Source organism: Falco punctatus (assembly GCF_963210335.1).
Source record: "Falco punctatus genome assembly, chromosome: 9".
Lineage (NCBI taxonomy): Eukaryota > Metazoa > Chordata > Aves > Falconiformes > Falconidae > Falco > Falco punctatus.
This window is the reverse complement of record NC_137589.1, coordinates 40,385,449-40,406,384: the sequence shown is the minus strand read 5'-3', so window position 1 is coordinate 40,406,384 and position 20,936 is coordinate 40,385,449. Positions and strand designations below refer to the sequence as shown.

Genomic DNA, 20,936 nt, shown 5'->3' with positions numbered 1-20,936 from the left:
CTCCTGTTGTGTGCATGCATTTACCGCTTCCTCAAGGGGAGGAAATTCCTTAATACATTCCTTGTTCTGCCAACTGTTGTGTGTGTCTATGGCTAATACCAGGTGAGATTTACTCCCAGCAGGAAGTGACTTCCCCTTGAGCCTTTAGCTTTGTCTTGGCTCTTGCAATCGAGTGAGTATTTAGTGAGTGAGGCAGAGGAACAGGCTGGTCAGCCAAAGGGCTACATCTTTGCTTCGTTCTGCATTCGTGCTTCGGCAGGCTGTGGTGCAGATCTGCAGTGATAAATGTTAGGGATCTGGGAATTAGTCCATAAGTAGACTTCCAAAGAGGAGGCTCATTTACTACGCCAAAGGGTGTAGCCTTCAGCAGCAGGTCCCAAAGGCCCTAGGACGTGAAATGCCACACAAAGGACAGCAGGATGAGCATGGGGCAGATGTTCTTTGCTGCAAAGCTGTGGTCCATGTTCTCACTGTGGCAGCAAAATGTTCAGTAGCTAGACAGCGCCTAAAACTTCTCTTCCTCTTTTCGTCCACTGCTTGATGTCTGCCCTGCTTGCTAAGGATCTTGTCTATGTTCTTTCCCCAACACATACAGAGCTCATGCATGTCCCACCACCCAGAGCATTTCCTGATGGTGTGTGTCACGGCCACACAAACCTTCGTGGTGACTGAATTTCCTCCCAGCCATTCCTAAAGGCACAGCAGCAGCGGAGATGAGGTAAGAAATACGCATCCCCATATAGCCTCCTGCACCAGAGCCCACAGCACAGCAGGACCCTGTAATGAGCCTGGAGGCTGATAGTCAAGTCAGCAGGTGGACATCATCTCCAAACTGAGGGTCAGAAGCCTTCAGCCACACAGCAAGTTACAGTCCAAAGCATTGCTGAAATATTAGGAATGATACAGCCCAACTGAAGCTGGTGGGAAACAGGAGGTAAAACAGGAGATAGAACGTGAACTGGAGTTGCAGCTGTTAGAGAAATGCACAGACGTTTGCAGTTGCAGTGAGATAGATCGTGCACACATTAAGAATCCATCTGTTGGGTCTGTAAGGACCTTTTGCAGGCTTCCATCTTCCCAGCTGTTCAACTGTAATGTTCCCTTAATCTCTCTATCCACCCTGACTGACTGCCACCAGCGCTGTGTGACATGGCTGGTCCTCATTTTCTCTGCTTACTTCTGGAAACAGAGCCTCATTTTCCAGCAAGCGCCCAAGGACCATCCAGTCACCATGTGTGAGTTGCTGAGGGAATATCTGCTGCCTGCCAGGAGATTCTTTATCCTTTAAAACCACAAGTGACCAGTGGTACAGCTCACTGCAGACAAAGAGCAATGCCTCGGACCGGGCAGGCTTGTTGCTCTCGGTATCAAGGCAGCAGAAATCCTCCACTTTGCCCTGGCTTTTCCAGCAAAGGTGCCCTGGCAGGCAGGTGCTAGCCTTACAACAAAAGCAGGATTCCCCTCAGGATGATCTATGGCACATATTAAACATGCTGTGGGAGCCAGGGGCAGCTTTATTTGCCGCGGGGTGGCAGAGAAGAGGTGGAGTCCCCAGCACCCTGAAGCCCAGCTTCCCAGGCGCATGACAGACCCTGCCCTGGGCAGGCATCAGCTCCATGTGAGTGCTGGGACCCAGCCAGGTTATCTCCGTCAGCCCAAGAGAACGCCGTCATCTCTTGCTCTTCACAGGTCCACAGTTCGGCTTTTAGCAGCAAGAGAAACCCATCCCGATATACAGGAGAGGAAAATGGGGAATGGCTGGCCTAACAAGAGATGAGAGAACAGCTGGGTATTGTGAAGGAGAGGAGGAAAGACGAACACGGTTATCTAGTGACAAATAGGTGTCTGCATGCGTGTAGCAGTACATAGCTATGTAACTGCGTGAATGAGCTCTGCCCTGAGCCTGGTGGTACGTGCAGCTGCGGTTTGTGTCCGGGCTCAGAGATGTCGATACGGGCTTCTCTGTTACGGTAAAGTGTCTCTGGCTGCATTAAAAAAAAAAAAAAAAAAAAAAAAAAAAAAGTGACTTTAATAAGACTGCAACCTAATCGAATTCCAAGAAACGTGAGATAAGATGAACTTCTGAATTTTGTTCATAAGCTGTAATGGAGTGCTACCTATATATGAATGCTAGAACATAACTCTGTTTCAGTTGACCAGAATTTAACATGCAACTGCATCAGCATATTGACAGAATACCTTTTGAGTTATTTCTTTTTTTTCATAACCTCTAAACTGGGAACAGCTCAAGGTGAAAAGAGACTGTTCAAATCCTCAGCTGTTGCCTCAGAAGGAATAACGTGTTCTTTGTGTACAGGTGAATTTAACACAGCTGACAATTTGTTTTGGGTTAGAAGTCAAGTACCTGTCACACCTTCATCCCCACCACCACAACCTTTAAGGTCGGTGGGAAAAGCATTCTGTACTCCGTTGCAGCGGTGAAACTTCAGTTGAGCTGCAGTAGTTTGCGTACTTAACTGCAACCCCTTTGGTGAAAATGAAGTTGTCGTAGAAGTTAGACTTTAACTTGAGTAACATACCATTTGATACCTTGTAAGCGAGAAAGATTGTGTCCTGACAGCATGCTCTTTCCCACACTTGTGCCTAGAGTTATACTTGAAATCAGTTTGCGTGTTAAGTTTCAACCTAATCACACAGATATCTCAAAGTCCACAAAGATACATCACTGCTTAGGGTATTCTTGCAGTATAGCAGGTGCAAAACCCCTTCCAAAGTAACAATCTAGTGAAGTGTTTTCTTTCAGAAACACCATTTTCTCACTTCTCACAGGTTATACACCATACAACACAATATCTCTCCATAAAGTGTCTTGTGGCTAAACTGCATTCTGCAAATTTGTATCAGAAATAGATGCTTGCATTTTCACCTGGTGAAGTTCCCTAAGCTAAAGGATTGTGACCTAGGCATTGCTACGAAGCTCAAAGATCGTGACAACAGCGATGGAGAAGAGTGATTTAACATGTAGTTGATTTATGGTTCATACAGGACTATATCACACTACAAAACCGGTATGAATTCAGAGTTGTGGATGTACTGCATGTTCAGGTAATAGTTTATCTACATTTTTTTTTTTTTTAAAAAGGTGCCTAAGCTATAAATACCGTATACTATTCTCTTTCCCTATTTTTGTAAGCATTTTTTTATTTCCCTGTTTGTGTATAGTTTTATCTATCTATCTCTATGTAAACAACCAACACAAAGCAACCAGAACATTTTGAGAAACTTTTATAGTTAACTTCTGCATTTAATTCCAGTAACAATCTAGAGGTGTCCATTCAGCTGTTTGTTTAGTTCCAAGTCTTCACTCTATGCTTTCAGGTTCTTTGAAAAGCAGCAGTAACAGTTGAGCGGTTATTTAAAGTAAAACTTTGCTCTACACAATTTCCACTTCCATGCCTTAGAATGGAGGCACAGCGGAACACTCGCCCAAGGGCGAGATTTCAAGAGCTTTTAAGTAGGTTTTATCTTTTCACATTAGCATAGAAAATGTTCCTTAACAGCTTATATATTGAATTTACAAGTTAAACACAATTTCTCATGCTCATTTATTTGATTAGAAGTTCCTGAAAAATATTTTCATAAAACTTCCATAGCTTATTGCACGTTCTTATAAATAATCATAAACCTGTATGTTGACCTCTGCATGAAATGCACCGATAACAAGTTTAACATTTTGTGAACCCGACTGAAACGTACAAACATACACATAAAATAAGGCCAAAATTGGTAATTAAGTAGTGAGAAAGAAAACAAAAGTAAAGGGGATGACAACTGTAGGACAAGGCCTCAAGGACAAGAGTCCAAGTACTGATAGCCTGATGAATAGAGACTTGTTAGAACTTGTAGGGCACAAGCCCTGGGAACAAAGGAACAAGGTAACTGCGGACCCCTGAGCCGTTACAGTTGAGGAGGCAACCAGACCGACAGAGAAACAAGTAGCCAGATAAGGGAACGGATAGCGCCGATATGTAACGTTGTTAATCAAGAAAGCTGCGTAGAAAGAAACTCCCTAACTTTGGAATAGAAACTGTTGCTATGTCAAGGTAAACTAGTAAGTTCCTATTGTTCTAACGGTGTGCCTTAAATACCAACCAATCAGTGTTTTTTACGCTTAAGATTTAACCAATCAGTGTGTAATATGTAGAAGGTAGAAACGTCTATAATTGTAAGAAAATCACTAATAAATGGACAACTTGCTTGCATCAAGCTGCGTCCCGTCTCTTCATTCGCCGCAGACAACTCCATAACATGGTAAAGCAACCTTTTACAAAATAAAACCCAACAAAGAAACAAAACCAAAAGCCACAAACAGGGGTGAATTGTAGAGAACAGAGACAGTGGGTTGTTTTGACATTGGTAATGTGCAGCTGAGAACCTGCAGCAAAGAGTCAAATAACTTTGAGGGAGCACGAGAAGAAACCAGCATGAGACACAAAGAAAGGAGGGATGTGATCTCACCTGTGGAAGGCAAGTGACCTGCAGAGAGTAGCCTGTCGCAGCACTCTCCAAAGGAGCCAGCTGCAACCAGGTCTTTTACCATCACACTCTCCAGGGCAGTCCCTCTGCTGCCTTCTAGTCTCGCCTCATCCAGGGCACGCTCACCCTCTCTGCTTCTTCCTCGGCTGCCCAACTGCTTCACAGAACCAGCCACAGCTGCACCTTGTCTACACCAGCCAACCCACCGCCCCTGAAGCCAGCCCACAGCTGTCTGTTATCAATGCTCATTAACCCAGCTTCGTTCCTCTGCAGTAGCCTATAGTGCACAGCGCTAAGGAATGTGTTGTATGAACCTTCCGGGCCGTTCCGCGTCGATTCACAGTCAGTTACAAAAATTGAAGGACATGTCACAGGGCTTACGGCATGAACTTTTGGGAGATTGGTTGCGGAATCTTTTCAAGTCTCGGGGAACCACCAGACGGTTGCAGGAGTTTACAACACGCGGAGGAATATTGTTATTGCTAATTGTAGTTCTACTGACCATTATTCCCTGTATGCTGAACTGTATAATGATTCAAAAGTAGTTTAACCTCTAATGTTGTTTCTGTTCAAAATAAAGACGGGGAAATTGCAGAGAGCTTTATGGCCAGTGCTGGAGGCCACGATGCCTGTGAAGGGCCTTGAAGGCTAAAGAAGAGAGAAAGTACGATAAGGTTGGCTGAACGCCTGGAAGAAAGACGGGGTATGAAGCAAGGCCAGGGCGGATGCGCGACGCCACATCTCGGCGGCTGGCTGAGAACATGAAACCCACAGAGATAAGAAAGAAGAGAGAAAAAAAGGCAAGAAGTTCAGTGCATTTGCAGCTTAGTAATTAACCAAGTATATGTAGCCAAGACGTGTGTGAACAGTATTGATTAACCAATGATAATTTAGTATGGGGCGCGTGAACAGCAGACGAGGATATTATAAGCGTGGGTTCTGGACTAATAAAAGGTCTTCTGGTTGAACTCGGGAGTCCACGTCATCGTCTCCTCAGGCCATGGGCTCCTCCTCCTCGTCTGCCATTGCGTGGACCTGCAAGGCCACACCATAAAAGTTAAAACAGCGTTCATGGTGCATTCACTCCTGCCTGTGTTTGTCTAGAGCAGCTGTGACGCTGCCCCTGGTGTTACCTGCTCAGAGAACTGCTGCCACGTTCTCTGCACCTCCTTCAGTTTCTCTGCATACTGATCTCTTTCTGCCTGGAGCTGGTGAACTGACCCTGAGAGCTGTTCAAAACAAAATAAAACACAAAGAAAATCATATTGGCTAAATAAATTTGACAGTGACTGCTTCAGGGATAAGGCCTGAAGAAACCAGTGTTAACGCAAAGCTCAGGCTGCATTCTTCTGCCACACAAGTTTCTTTACAGACATGAAGATCTGGATGTCATTTCGTACAAGCCCTGAGCAACCCGGGTTTCCAGGCCTGCCCTTCTCCTCCAGTGCCACCTGCAACTGCTGCTTTGCATCCAGACTCCCTGCCTGATTTGACAACTGCCAAGAAAAATCAAAAAGTCATGGCAAAACGTTAACGCGCCACTTCTGCATAGCCTTTCCCCTGATAGCAACCTGCCACATGATCCATGTTGCAACCTTAAAGTGCTCCAACCAACGGTGATGTTCAATTAAAAAAAAAAAAAAAAAAAGGAGGGGGAAGGATATTAAAATCTAAAAGCTTAGATTTTAGCCCTGTAAAACAGGCTGAGCTAGACAGCTCCTCCCTACCAATTTTGTATTTACTATCTGTTAGATTAAAACCTATTTTCTTAATCTAAAAATCTGGCTCAGAAACTTTGTGCATTTCCAGAGTCTGTATTACACAGCCAGATCAGATGGTATAAAAACTTGTGATTTTAAAAGTTGTCAAACACATCAGGAATTTAAAGCCAATGTCTGGAGCATGTCAGTTGGCACACAGTACTTTTCCCAGAAGAGGAGCAGCTGCCTTTATTTCAAGGGTAACTTAAGCCACTGACTGGGGAGGAAAAAAAAACCAAACCCAAAAATAAACAAAAGAGCAGTTTCTTCCCTCACAGGCTCAGGTTCACACCGGCTTGCTCTCTGAACTGCTAACAGCTGGCTTCCTGAAGTCCCTTCCTAACTGGCTGCTTCTCTTAACTTTCCCCAGCTGACCTTCAAGTTACCATTGTCCAATTCACCTTCTGCAAGGGTGGGTACAAACACCACCCCTATTCAACTGGCTTCTCAGTGAGACCACGAGACAGCTGCGTAACCAAAATGCCAAACAGATACAAAGCAGGAAAAGTCTTCGTATTGTCACGCGCTGTATGTTCAGTCACCCTCTCATATTGCAGAACATTCTTTTCGCAGACCAGCGTCACAACAGCTTTCAGTCTACTGCTCCAGCTCCTTCAAACAGACCTTCTGTTCCTCAGAGGCCTCGCTGAAGGCCTTTGACCAAGAGGATGCCTTGATGGGGTTTTGTGCCTTCCTTTCAGAACAAGAGTTAAGCCTTGCCCCCACTCGCAGAAGCAAAGTCTTACAACGGTCAGTGTGATCTACCCTCACAGCCTGGAAGCAGTATGGGCACCTGTTGGATCCTCCGTTCAGCCATTTCCAGTTTTTTACGCAAATCCTTTATATATAACTGCAAGGCTGAGTCCTCGGAAACCAGGCAGCGAATCTTCTGTGACAGCTGTGAATTCTGCAGCTTCATTTCCTCACTGCTTTTCCTGAAACAAACCAAAATTAAAGCAGCATCACTGTATGTACTATGGGTCTGGGCAAGTACATGTCATAAATCTACAATCCAGCTAGTCGTAACAGTTAGAATCACAGAAACATCACATCCAGTCACTTTTTTTAAGTTGAATATCCAGCCTCCCAAGTCACCACCCGTGGTGCATGCCCCTTGTGATGTTTTGTGGCTCTCCCGGGAAGAGCAGTGTTACTCTGCAGTAACAAGCAGCAAATGGACTTACCTTTGTTTGTACAGCTCCTGTTTCAGGTCTTTTCGCTCCTTGATTAACTCTTCATTACGCTGCAGAAAAAAAGAAATAACTGATTCAGCTGCAGACTTCAGCAAAATACTTCACCTTTAGCACATCAGCTGAACTGGAAAGCATCAGAACTTTGGCAAAATCCTTCAGGACAGGTTGCTTAGAACCTCCTGAATTTGCCAGGAATAAATCTGCTCAGCCTTTTCAAACGCGATGCTACTAACTGAACGTGAGGTCCTTTCTGCAGACTTCTGGATGAATATCAATACTGAAGTGTCTGCCTGATGGAGACCCTCCTGAGACAAGGTCTCGGTGGCGCTTCTGTTGCGTGGAGCTGGCAAGACTAATGAAGTAAGGTGCCGGATCTGAAGACAGCAACTGGACCATATGATTAGTGGTCACAGAAACCTGAATGAAGTTTGCCTTGACCATGGAGAACACAGGGCTTTACAAGGTTAATTAACAATTCAGAATGTTCATTTCTGCCTCTTCTCCGAGCAGGGACTACAGACTTTGCATTAGCGTACTGACAAGCAAATAGCCAAAGGCAGAGCTGCTGGTGAAGCATAAGCAGAGGTGACTCTTACCTTCTCTGCCTGTTTTTCCTGCAGAGAGACGTAGGCCAAAGTATGTTCCAGCTGCAATTCCCTCTCGTGCGATGAACTTAAACGATCAGCAAGGCTCTTGGCTTCTCCTGAACAAGTTAGAACAGAGTGAGTTGAGGCTGGACCACAAAGGGCTTTTTGGAACTGCTAAACAGCACTTTCTGCTTTGTCAACAAGCTCTTAAGGCAGCACAGAGCTTTGTAAGTCAGCAGACCTGGTTCCGCCCCTGGCTCTACAGGTGGCTCACTAGCAGCTCTGGGCAGTAAAGCTCTCGGTAACTACCATCCTCACTTTGAGGGAGATGATGAAACTTCCTCTGCAGAATAGGCAATATGTTGGTTGGGATCTTTCTTTCTAATAGAAGCTGTTGCTCAAACTTGGTTCAGAATGAAGGGCTCGGGTAAAACCTACCTTTACGCGATAGCTGTGTGGGAGGGAGGGTGACGAAAAGGGAACTACGTTTTAAAAGGATCAGAAGAAAGTCAGAAAGGAGCAGCCTGGGGTAGTCACTGGGGCTGAACAGGGCTGACAAGGCTTTAGCGATGCACTAAAGAACCTCAACTGCCATGGGATCAACATGCTCCCACTTGGGGGCAGCTCGGGCGACAGAGGCAGCGATGGTGCCCACTATTGCCCACCGAGGAGTCGGCCACTGCTGTGAGCTGGCTGCCAGCAACTGTCATGCCTCTGACTTGAAATTCACACTTTGACCAACAGCTTGAGCTGGAGTGCTCACAGTCAGTTACCTGATTTCTTCCGCGCAGCCTCCTGAGTATCTGCAAGGGCCGCCTGCAACTCAGACTTCTCAGAAGCTAGAGTTCCAATAGTCTGGATACGAACCTTTGGGAAAGGAAAATCGGCTCAGCACAAAACTTCTTTGCTTGCAATTGCAACATCACTGTTGCCACAAAAGGCTAACTCAGTAAAGGTAAAGAGCTCGTGCAGTTAAGCACAGTCGGGCTGACTCCCAGTTTTCCTGAAGGAACGCGCTCGTGGCTTCCCGAGTAAAGACTATGAATGGTCAGTAATCCAGAGAACAGCAGAAGGCAGGTAGTGTTACTGTAATGGAGGCTCTGCCTTACCCGTAGCTGTTCCCTCAGCGCGGCTTGCTCTTCAGAAAATTTCTTTTCCAACTCCTTCTTTTCCTGTATAAACAAATGATGCCTATTTAGCACAAAAATGTAGATAGGTAACCCTTGTTTTGTGTCAAACTAAAAAAGCAGTGATACATTGGTAGTACTTGCAGCATCGAAATGACAGCAGTCTTTTTAAAGACATACTTCAGCCTTGCGTTATTTGAACGCCTTCACTATTTATCCATCCTAGATTGGCAGTAACAGCACAGCACCATCGCTGCTAGCATAAAAACGGTAGTGCTTGGAAGCAAGCTACTGGCAAGGACTTGTATTCCCCTGCCTCCACCACACTCCTCTAATACCTGAGTATTTAAACGTTCGCTTGTGTCAAAATAAGAACGCTACTTGCCAGGCAGGCCTAACTCATGAAGTCAAATTATTCAACCCTACGCTACAATGAAACTGAATCTAACATAAGACAAGACCACATGTGCCTGGGCCACAGCCCACTATACTCTCTACTCCGCCAAGGAAGAGATACTATTTTTCTGCCTATCCAAAACCAGGACACACTTTACCTTCTCCAGCTGATCCACTGCCTCCTGGCTCTGCTCCTTCTGTGGAAGAAAAGTATCAAGAGAAAATACTCTCACACATCTGAAACACATTTTCACTTCAACAAAGTAGGATACATGCCCAATTCACGCAAACAGAATTTCCACTGTCCTTTCTGTAGAGGACTAGGAAGTTCATCTTAGCTATTAAAAATACGAGATCTGGAGCTGCCTTCACTAATGTACTTCATATGCCAGGCATCTTTTTCATCGCTCAGTAGATTGCCACAGTTGTTCTCCGACACCGCTGCTGAAACCCCTCCATGTCTACATCTGAGCATCTACCAACTTCAGTTAAACTCGCATCCCCACATCTGTGCAACTGATGGCAGTAATCCTGGTGTATTGGGATGATCGCCAGAAAAGCTGGGTTTTTTTAAAAAACAACACCAATAAATAAAAAAACCAACGAACCAATAACCCCAAACAAAAACGTAGTCTTTTCCTTTAACTGAGACCTCAGACCTTTATTCCATTGAAGAGCTGGCCTTAAGTCACGCAGAGCCACACTGGTGTTGGCAGACTTCTGCAGGAGGTGGTATGGGAGGGCTGAAGCCAGATACAAAGAGAAGGGGTAATTCTGTCCTAGCCCATTTCCATCTTAGCGGTGAAGTATTTGGAGATCTGTTGTCCGTAGGTAATGCACCTTTAGATATGAGGTGAAGGAGACAAAGGTGGCAGCTGCCTACCCAGGCCGCCACACAACTGTGCTGCTGTGTTTGCTATTTGCTTGTTGTCTCCCTGACAGCTTCTTCACAGATGCCTCGTAACTAACTACATACGCAGGACTTTTTTGCCTTCCCAAAGAACGAGCATTGTCCAAGCTCTTTCTTTACTACTACTGCTACTACTTCAATGCATTTTGAAAGATGACTACAGATGGGAAGAGCGATGAGTGAGAGGTTTTGATTCTAGCAATGCCCATGCACAACATAACCAGCAAAAGCAAAGGCAAGACCACAAATGCAGCAAAGGCCCTACACAGCTGCAGGCTGGCGTAAAAGCAGGCAAACAAGGAGAGTCTTGGGTGGGCAATGCACTATGCCAAGTTCCTCTGCAGCCCAGCTAAAACACAAAAAGAAACAGAATGGAACAAAAATAACCCAAAGCCCAAAGGAAAACAACAAGGGGGGGTCACGGCGTACACCGGGAAATGCTGAACTTTGCTGCAAAAAGTGTACTTTTACAGAGGAACAAAATGGGGAAAAGCATTTCACACAAGAAAGGCTCTTTTCAGACTGAAACAAGTCCACTTGGCTGCATTTCTTGCAGTGTTAAAGCTGAAGGCTGAAAAGCTGCAGCGGGAATCCATGCAGGCCACAGGACAAAGCAGTTCACTCAGCGTGCCAAGAGAAGCTGAGGATATGATCAGAAACCAGCCCCAGACCCTCTCAGAGACCTACTGCTCCCACCTCGCCGATATCGTTAGACCAGCAGCACCACCTGCAGAAACAGCTTTTCACACTGCTGCCAGCACCAGAATTGTGTGTTTCAAGGATTCGGACCAGGCGCAGAAATAGCTGTTTTATCAGGATGCTTATCATCCAGGGAAAGCCTGATGAGATCAGCAGAGCACACTTAAATGGAAACAACAAAACTCCGTTTCTTGTTCCTCAGTTGAGCCAATACATTCACCAGCGGCCTTAGACTTTGAGCCCCTTAACAGGTTTTCCGTGCAGCTCATTTTGTTCCCTACAGAGTGCTGTGTAAGCAGCCTTCCTTGTGGCACTAGGAGAGAACCCATAACTTTGCAGACACCCAAAGAGCCTGGAGGAGCAGCGAGGACCACGTCAGACTGGTTGGTTGGATTGTTTCTTACCAACTCCTCTATCTGTGTAACGAACTGCTTGTTCGTTAAGATTGCTGGAATCCAGGGCTACTGCCAGCTCCCGGTAACGTGTCTGATGGGCACATGCAGACAGGAGAAAAAGGAGGGAGCAGAAGAGGAGGAAGGGAGGCAAAAAGCAGTACTTAAAAAGGACAGCAAAATAAATCCTATCAAACTGTGGTAATCAGATTCTCCAAACAAAACAAAAATCTACCGTTTCAACAAAAGCAGCTGAGACATCAACACATTTTATCAACACATTCTGCCAAGGCTTCATTTTGACCTAACAGTGACTCAGAAATAAGAACGGCAGCTGCACGGAAGCCAGATTATCCCCAGTCCCCAAACTGGAAACACCTCCGATACCTGCCTCCCAGTGTTGATCACAACTACCCGATGATAGCACAAGACAACACTAGACAGCAATGAACGAGAACTGTGCATTCAATTAGGTCTCGCTAACACTGCCGAAAGCAGAGTCCCAGTAAGTTATCAACAGTAGCAAATAAGAAAGGGGGCGGGGGGGTGGGGGACACGACGACGACACTGAGAACAACCTCCTTCCGTTTCCTTAATATTTGCGGAAGAAACAGCACTTTCTCCATTCACATATGATGTAGACTACAAGCAAAGCAGTCAAGTCAGCCAGTTTTATTCCCCACGGCAACAAGTCACTACTAAGTAAGAACTGACTATCACAATAATACTCCTTATAGCACCTTTCACTCCAAAGTACCACACAGAGAAAACATCCTTTTCTGGGTAAGGATAGATGCAGACTCCCTCTGCGACAAGCTAATGTCAATGATGCAGGTTGATTTCCCATTCTTTTCCACTAAATCAAGAATACATCTTTCCATGAATACATGCTGTCCATTCATCCCACTCAGCTTTTCTTCCCACTGCTGAAAGTTTACGTTCTAAACCAGGATTTTTTGCTTCTCAATGCTTAAATATCATATTGTTCAGTAGGATGACTGCAGACACTGCTGAGATCCAGGAGTGTTTTCTTGAGCTGACTGCTTAAAGCTCCACATGAAATATCAAGAGAATTAATAGGACAAAAGGATCAAAACGAGGCTGTACCCGAGAACACGGGGCAGTAACGTCACCCAACTCTTCAAGTTCACACACTAGACTAATGGCAAAGGACGCACCAAGAAGCGAGCGAGGGCAAAGCCAGATGGTGGCCACTCTGCTCTGAAAAGTGCTACCTTCAGGATGTATCTGGGGAAAACAGAGATCGCTGGATGCAGATTAAGATAGAAAAGAACAGGTCAGCAACTACCTGAAAACTTTTTGTTTTTTAGTTTTTGAGTCAAACTCAAACGCTCCCTCTAAAACTTGGTGAGATGTGCGGCACGCTATGAACCACAAGTTTAGAAGGAAGACATTTACGAACAGGCCAAACTCAGCGTGGCTGGGAGCAGGTGCCAGTGGCCCTCATGGAGCTATGAATCCCATGACTAGAAGAAACTAAACGGAGAAGGGCCAAAAACCTGTTCCTGGACAGCAATGCAAGTTCTCATCCAGCCTTCGTGGGAGGATGAACAGCCTCTGACCACTCCTCTACCCACCGTGAACCGGACAACTTCATTTATCTTGTACAGCATCAGAGCGCCATGAAGACCCGGAGCAGTGCTCTAGCGTTTCATGGCAAATTATTTCATCATCCAGCTCTGCTGAGCCATAATTTAAAACCACTACAAAACAAACGAGATAATCGTTTTCAACATTCAACCCCACCAATGTATCACAGCTCTTTGCAATGCCACCTGCAAGGGTTCCCTCTTACTTCAGTCGCTTCCTTCTTGGCACTTCACAGGAAACAAGAAATCTCTCTCTTGGCATTCCCCGTCTACCTGCTCAGCACTTTTCTCGTGAATCGAGCAGCAAGAATACGGTGATGGTGAAGACATTTAAGGAAAGCAATAAAGTGGAAGACTGCAGAGGGAAACAAACAGAATTTTCTCCGTTTCTTTTTAGCAGGACAGATACTTGTGCTCTCAAGGGAAAACGTATGTTAGGTGCTTCTAGGAAGGTCAGGAATTCCCTTACTTCTTCCAGCTACAGGTCACCTCACCCTTATTGGTTCAAACACTCCTCAATATGGAACATCAGATGGACAAGAGGAATACCTTCACCAGTACACGTCAAAAATGTTTCCTTCATTTCTTCCGGTCCAGACATTCTGTTTGCTTAACGCTTCAAGATGCAAAGAACAGTCATGTGCCTTAACCACAAGAACTTCCTTCTTCCTTCACCATCAGTTGTGAAATAAATCAAAAAAAACCCAACCAACAACTCAATAAACTACTTGAACAGCTGGATTTGTTGGAAACAGAGAGAATTAGGAACAAGACACTTCTCGGGAAATTATGCATTGTGAGGTTCTAATAACACAACAAAAAAAAGTTAGTAATTCTGCTCAGCTTGGAACGCCATGCTTGACCCATTTGCTTTCACACACGGAGTCCTGTTTTGATGGGCTTTCTGCGTTTCACAGCCAAGAAAGCTGAAGTGGCTGAGATGGGAAGGGTCTGCCTCGCATGAAGACACCAATGGCAGCAGAAGCTCATGCCAACAATCAGCTTTCCTGCCCTATTAGCGTCAAGTGAGCTTCTGAACAGCATTTTCCTGACGCAGGATTTTTACAAGACGGCAACTGGAAAAAGAAATCTGTCATGACATATTGCAATTAAAGATCAGTTTACAAATGATTTCTGAAACCCCAGACACAACGGTCCACATAACAGCCAATCAGATCAAAATGTATCTCTCCACGCTAAGAAAACGAGAGCGGAGAAAAAACTGGGCTCAGAAACTTTGTGCATTTCCAGAGTCTGTATTACACAGCCAGATCAGATGGTATAAAAGCTTGTGATTTTAAAAGTTGTCAAACACGTCAGGAATTTAAAGCCAATGTCTGGAGCATGTCAGCTGGCACACAGTACTTTTCCCAGAAGAGGAGCAGCTGCCTTTATTTCAAGGGTAACTTAAGCCACTGACTGGGGAGGAAAAAAAAACCAAACCCAAAAATAAACAAAAGAGCAGTTTCTTCCCTCACAGGCTCAGGTTCACACCGGCTTGCTCTCTGAACTGCTAACAGCTGGCTTCCTGAAGTCCCTTCCTAACTGGCTGCTTCTCTTAACTTTCCCCAGCTGACCTTCCAAGTTACCATTGTCCAATTCACCTTCTGCAAGGGCGGGTACAAACACCACCCCTATTCAACTGGCTTCTCAGTGAGACCACGAGACAGCTGCGTAACCAAAATGCCAAACAGATACAAAGCAGGAAAAGGCATCGTATTGTCACGCGCTGTATGTTCAGTCACCCTCTCATATTGCAGAACATTCTTGTCGCAGACCAGCGTCACAACAGCTTTCAGTCTACTGCTCCAGCTCCTTCAAACAGACCTTCTGTTCCTCAGAGGCCTCGCTGAAGGCCTTTGACCAAGAGGATGCCTTGATGGGGTTTTGTGCCTTCCTTTCAGAACAAGAGTTAAGCCTTGCCCCCACTCGCAGAAGCAAAGTCTTACAACGGTCAGTGTGATCTACCCTCACAGCCTGGAAGCAGTATGGGCACCTGTTGGATCCTCCGTTCAGCCATTTCCAGTTTCTTATGCAAATCCTTTATATATAACTGCAAGGCTGAGTCCTGGGAAACCAGGCCGCGAAACTTCCGTGACAGCTGTGAATTCTTCTGCTTCATTTCCTCACTGCTTTTGCTGAAACAAACCAAAATTAAAGCAGCATCACTGTATGTACTACGGGTCTGGGCAAGTACATGTCATAAATCTACAATCCAGCTAGTCGTAACAGTTAGAATCACAGAAACATCACATCCAGTCACTTTTTTTAAGTTGAATATCCAGCCTCCCAAGTCACCACCTGTGGTGCATGCCCCTTGTGAAGTTTTGTGGCTCTACCGGGAAGAGCAGTGTTACTCTGCAGTAACAAGCAGCAGATGGACTTACCTTTGTTTGTACAGCTCCTGTTTCAGGTCTTTTCGCTCCTTGATTAACTCTTCATTACGCTGCAGAAAAAAAGAAATGAATGATTCAGCTGCAGACTTCAGCAAAATATTTCACCTTTAGCACATCAGCTGAAGTGGAAAGCATCAAACTTTGGCAAAATCCTTCAGGACAGGTTGCTTAGAACCTCCTGAATTTGCCAAGAATAAATCTGCTCAGCCTTTTCAAACGCGATGCTACTAACTGAACGTGAGGTCCTTTCTGCAGACTTCTGGATGAATATCAATACTGAAGTGTCTGCCTGATGGAGACCCTCCTGAGACAAGGTCTCGGTGGCGCTTCTGTTGCGTGGAGCTGGCAAGACTAATGAAGTAAGGTGCCGGATCTGAAGACAGCAACTGGACCATATGATTAGTGGTCACAGAAACCTGAATGAAGTTTGCCTTGACCATGGAGAACACAGGGCTTTACAAGGTTAATTAACAATTCAGAATGTTCATTTCTGCCTCTTCTCCGAGCAGGGACTACAGACTTTGCATTAGCGTACTGACAAGCAAACAGCCAAAGGCAGAGCTGCTGGTGAAGCATAAGCAGAGGTGACTCTTACCTCCTCTGCCTGTTTCTGCTGCAGAGAGACGGAGGCCAAAGTGCGTTCCAGCTCCAATTCCCTCTTGCGCGAATAACATAAACGATCAGCAAGGCTCTCGGCTTCTCCTGAACAAGTCAGAACAGAGTGAGTTGAGGCTGGACCACAAAGGGCTTTTTGGAACTGGCTAAACAGCACTTTCTGCTTTGTCAACAAGCTCTTAAGGCAGCACAGAGCTTTGCAAGTCAGCAGACCTGGTTCCACCCCTGGCTCTACAGGTGGCTCACTAGCAGCTCTGGGCAGTAAAGCTCTCGGTAACTACCATCCTCACTTTGAGGGAGATGATGAAACTTCCTCTGCAGAATAGGCAATATATTGGTTGGGATCTTTCTTTCTAATAGAAGCTGTTGCTCAAACTTGGTTCAGAATGAAGGGCTCGGGTAAAACCTACCTTTACGCGATAGCTGTGTGGGAGGGAGGGTGACGAAAAGGGAACTACGTTTTAAAAGGATCAGAAGAAAGTCAGAAAGGAGCAGCCTGGGGTAGTCACCGGGGCTGAACAGGGCTGACAAGGCTCTAGCAATGCACTAAAGAACCTCAACTGCCATGGGATCAACATGCTCCCACTTGGGGGCAGCTCGGGCGACAGAGGCAGCGATGGTGCCCACTATTGCCCACCGAGGAGTCGGCCACTGCTGTGAGCTGGCTGCCAGCAACTGTCATGCCTCTGACTTGAAATTCACACTTTGACCAACAGCTTGAGCTGGAGTGCTCACAGTCAGTTACCTGATTTCTTCCGCGCAGCCTCCTGAGTATCTGCAAGGGCCGCCTGCAACTCAGACTTCTCAGAAGCTAGAATTCCAAGAGTCTGGATACGAACCTTTGGGAAAGGAAAATCGGCTCAGCACAAAACTTCTTTGCTTGCAATTGCAACATCACTGTTGCCACAAAAGGCTAACTCAGTAAAGGTAAAGAGCTCGTGCAGTTAAGCACAGTCGGGCTGACTCCCAGTTTTCCTGAAGGAACGCGCTCGTGGCTTCCCGAGTAAAGACTATGAATGGTCAGTAATCCAGAGAACAGCAGAAGGCAGGTAGTGTTACTGCCTTACCCGTAGCTGTTCCCTCAGCGCGGCTTGCTCTTCAGAAAATTTCTTTTCCAACTCCTTCTTTTCCTGTATAAACAAATGATGCCTATTTAGCACAAAAATGTAGATAGGTAACCCTTGTTTTGTGTCAAACTAAAAAAGCAGTGATACATTGGTAGTACTTGCAGCATCGAAATGACAGCAGTCTTTTTAAAGACATACTTCAGCCTTGCGTTATTTGAACGCCTTCACTATTTATCCATCCTAGATTGGCAGTAACAGCACAGCACCATCGCTGCTAGCATAAAAAACAGTAGTGCTTGGAAGCAAGCTACTGGCAAGGACTTGTATTCCCCTGCCTCCACCACACTCCTCTAATACTTGAGTATTTAAAAGTTCGCTTGTGTCAAAATAAGAACGCTACCTGCCAGGCAGGCCGAACTCATGAAGTCGAATTATTCAACCCTACGCTACAATGAAACTGAATCTAACATAAGACAAGACCACACGTGCCTGGGCCACAGCCCACTATACTCTCTACGCCGCCAAGGAAGAGATACTATTTTTCTGCCTATCCAGGCAAAACCAGGACACACTTTACCTTCTCCAGCTGATCCACTGCCTCCTGGCTCTGCTCTTTCTGTGGAAGAAAAGTGATGCACCAGTGTCAAGAGAAAATACTCTCACACATCTGAAACACATTTTCACTTCAACAAAGTAGGATACATGCCCAATTCACGCAAACAGAATTTCCACTGTCCTTTCTGTAGAGGACTAGGAAGTTCATCTTAGCTATTAAAAATACGAGATCTGGAGCTGCCTTCACTAATGTACTTCATATGCCAGGCATCTTTTTCATCGCTCAGTAGATTGCCACAGTTGTTCTCCGACACCGCTGCTGAAACCCCTCCATGTCTACATCTGAGCATCTACCAACTTCAGTTAAACTCGCATCCCCACATCTGTGCAACTGATGGCAGTAATCCTGGTGTATTGGGATGATCGCCAGAAAAGCTGGGTTTTTTTAAAAAACAACACCAATAAATAAAAAAACCAACGAACCAATAACCCCAAACAAAAACGTAGTCTTTTCCTTTAACTGAGACCTCAGACCTTTATTCCACTGAAGAGCTGGCCTTAAGTCACGCAGAGCCACACTGGTGTTGACAGACTTCTGCAGGAGGTGGTACGGGAGAGCTGAAGCCAGATACAAAGAGAAGGGGTAATTCTGTCCTAGCCCATTTCCATCTTAGCGGTGAAGTATTTGGAGATTTGTTGTCCGTAGGTAATGCACCTTTAGATATGAGGTGAAGGAGACAAAGGTGGCAGCTGCCTACCCAGGCCGCCACACAACTGTGCTGCTGTGTTTGCTATTTGCTTGTTGTCTCCCTGACAGCTTCTTCACAGATGCCTCGTAACTAACTACATACGCAGGACTTTTTTGCCTTCCCAAAGAATGAGCATTGTCCAAGCTCTTTCTTTACTACTACTGCTACTACTTCAATGCATTTTGAAAGATGACTACAGATGGGAAGAGCGATGAGTGAGAGGTTTTGATTCTAGCAATGCCCATGCACAACATAACCAGCAAAAGCAAAGGCAAGACCACAAATGCAGCAAAGGCCCTACACAGCTGCAGGCTGGCGTAAAAGCAGGCAAACAAGGAGAGTCTTGGGTGGGCAATGCACTATGCCAAGTTCCTCTGCAGCCCAGCTAAAACACAAAAAGAAACAGAATGGAACAAAAATAACCCAAAGCCCAAAGGAAAACAACAAGGGGGGGTCACGGCGTACACCGGGAAATGCTGAACTTTGCTGCAAAAAGTGTACTTTTACAGAGGAACAAAATGGGGAAAAGCATTTCACACAAGAAAGGCTCTTTTCAGACTGAAACAAGTCCACTTGGCTGCATTTCTTGCAGTGTTAAAGCTGAAGGCTGAAAAGCTGCAGCGGGAATCCATGCAGGCCACAGGACAAAGCAGTCGTGCCAAGAGGAGCTGAGGATATGATCAGAAACCAGCCCCAGACCCTCTCAGGCCTACTGCTCCCACCTCGCCGATATCGTTAGACCAGCAGCACCACCTGCAGAAACAGCTTTTCACACTGCTGCCAGCACCAGAATTGTGTGTTTCAAGGATTCGGACCAGGCGCAGAAATAGCTGTTTTATCAGGATGCTTATCATCCAGGGAAAGCCTGATGAGATCAGCAGAGCACACTTAAATGGAAACAACAAAACTCCGTTTCTTGTTCCTCAGTTGAGCCAATACATTCACAAGGGGCTCAACGTCTAAGGCCGCTGAACAGGTTTCCCGTGCAGCTCATTTTGTTCCCTACAGAGTGCTGTGTAAGCAGCCTTCCTTGTGGCACTAGGAGAGAACCCATAACTCTGCAGACACCCAAAGAGCTTGGAGGAGCAGCGAGGACCATGTCAGACTGGTTGGTTGGATTGTTTCTTACCAACTCCTCTATCTGTGTAACGAACTGCTTGTTCGTTAAGATTGCTGGAATCCAGGGCTACTGCCAGCTCCCGGTAACGTGTCTGATGGGCACATGCAGACAGGAGAAAAAGGAGGGAGCAGAAGAGGAGGAAGGGAGGCAAAAAGCAGTACTTAAAAAGGACAGCAAAATAAATCCTATCAAACTGTGGTAATCAGATTCTCCAAACAAAACAAAAATCTACCGTTTCAACAAAAGCAGCTGAGACATCAACACATTTTATCAACACATTCTGCCAAGGCTTCATTTTGACCTAACAGTGACTCAGAAATAAGAACGGCAGCTGCACGGAAGCCAGATTATCCCCAGTCCCCAAACTGGAAACACCTCCGATACCTGCCTCCCAGTGTTGATCACAACTACCCGATGATAGCACAAGACAACACTAGACAGCAATGAACGAGAACTGTGCATTCAATTAGGTCTCGCTAACACTGCCGAAAGCAGAGTCCCAGTAAGTTATCAACAGTAGCAAATAAGAAAGGGGGCGGGGGGGTGGGGGACACGACGACGACACTGAGAACAACCTCCTTCCGTTTCCTTAATATTTGTGGAAGAAACAGCACTTTCTCCAATCACATATGATGTAGACTACAAGCAAAGCAGTCAAGTCAGCCAGTTTTATTCCCCAAGGCAACAAGTCACTACTAAGTAAGAACTGACTATCACAATAATACTCCTTAGAGCACCTTTCACTCCAAAGTACCACACAGAGAAAACATCCTTTTCTGGGTAAGGATAGATGCAGACTCCCTCTGCGACAAGCTAATGTCAATGATGCAGGTTGATTTCCCATTCTTTTCCACTAAATCAAGAATACATCTTTCCATGAATACATGCTGTCCGTTCATCCCACTCAGCTTTTCTTCCCACTGCTGAAAGTTTACGTTCTAAACCAGGATTTTTTGCTTCTCAATGCTTAAATATCATATTGTTCAGTAGGATGACTGCAGACACCGCTGAGATCCAGGAGTGTTTTCTTGAGCTGACTGCTTAAAGCTCCACATCAAATATCAAGAGAATTAATAGGACAAAAGGAATACAAAGGGAAATCAGAGTGAACTCCATTCCGTCTTGCAGGTTTCACTGCATCTAACTGGTACCCCTGGTGATTACTATAGTTACGTTTATTGATAAAAGACGCACGGATATGTAGTAAACAGGAGTTACTTCATGACAACTGAACTGAGACAATGGTAGGAAAATAAGCTACCA

At 45.5% G+C, this 20,936-nt stretch overlaps 1 protein-coding gene across 2 annotated transcripts in view; it reads right to left on the bottom strand.

Moving 5' to 3' along the window:
* Positions 1–3,073: 3,073 nt before the first annotated feature.
* The window catches only part of LOC308069074 (uncharacterized protein), an 80,539-nt gene continuing 62,676 nt past the window's right edge, over positions 3,074–20,936 (bottom strand). The window contains exons 5-8 of one of the 2 annotated variants that reach the window (XM_080400820.1): positions 9,719–9,757; positions 9,147–9,209; positions 8,811–8,904; positions 3,074–5,726 (exon numbers count right to left, since the gene is read on the bottom strand). In XM_080400820.1, coding sequence (XP_080256946.1) covers positions 5,635–5,726; positions 8,811–8,904; positions 9,147–9,209; positions 9,719–9,757 — 288 coding nt within the window. In that variant the 3' untranslated portion in view covers positions 3,074–5,634. Of the gene's footprint in view, positions 5,727–7,050; positions 7,193–7,441; positions 7,501–8,046; positions 8,139–8,810; positions 8,905–9,146; positions 9,210–9,718; positions 9,758–20,936 lie in introns of those variants that run through there. The other variant, XR_013930274.1, reaches the window with a different exon arrangement.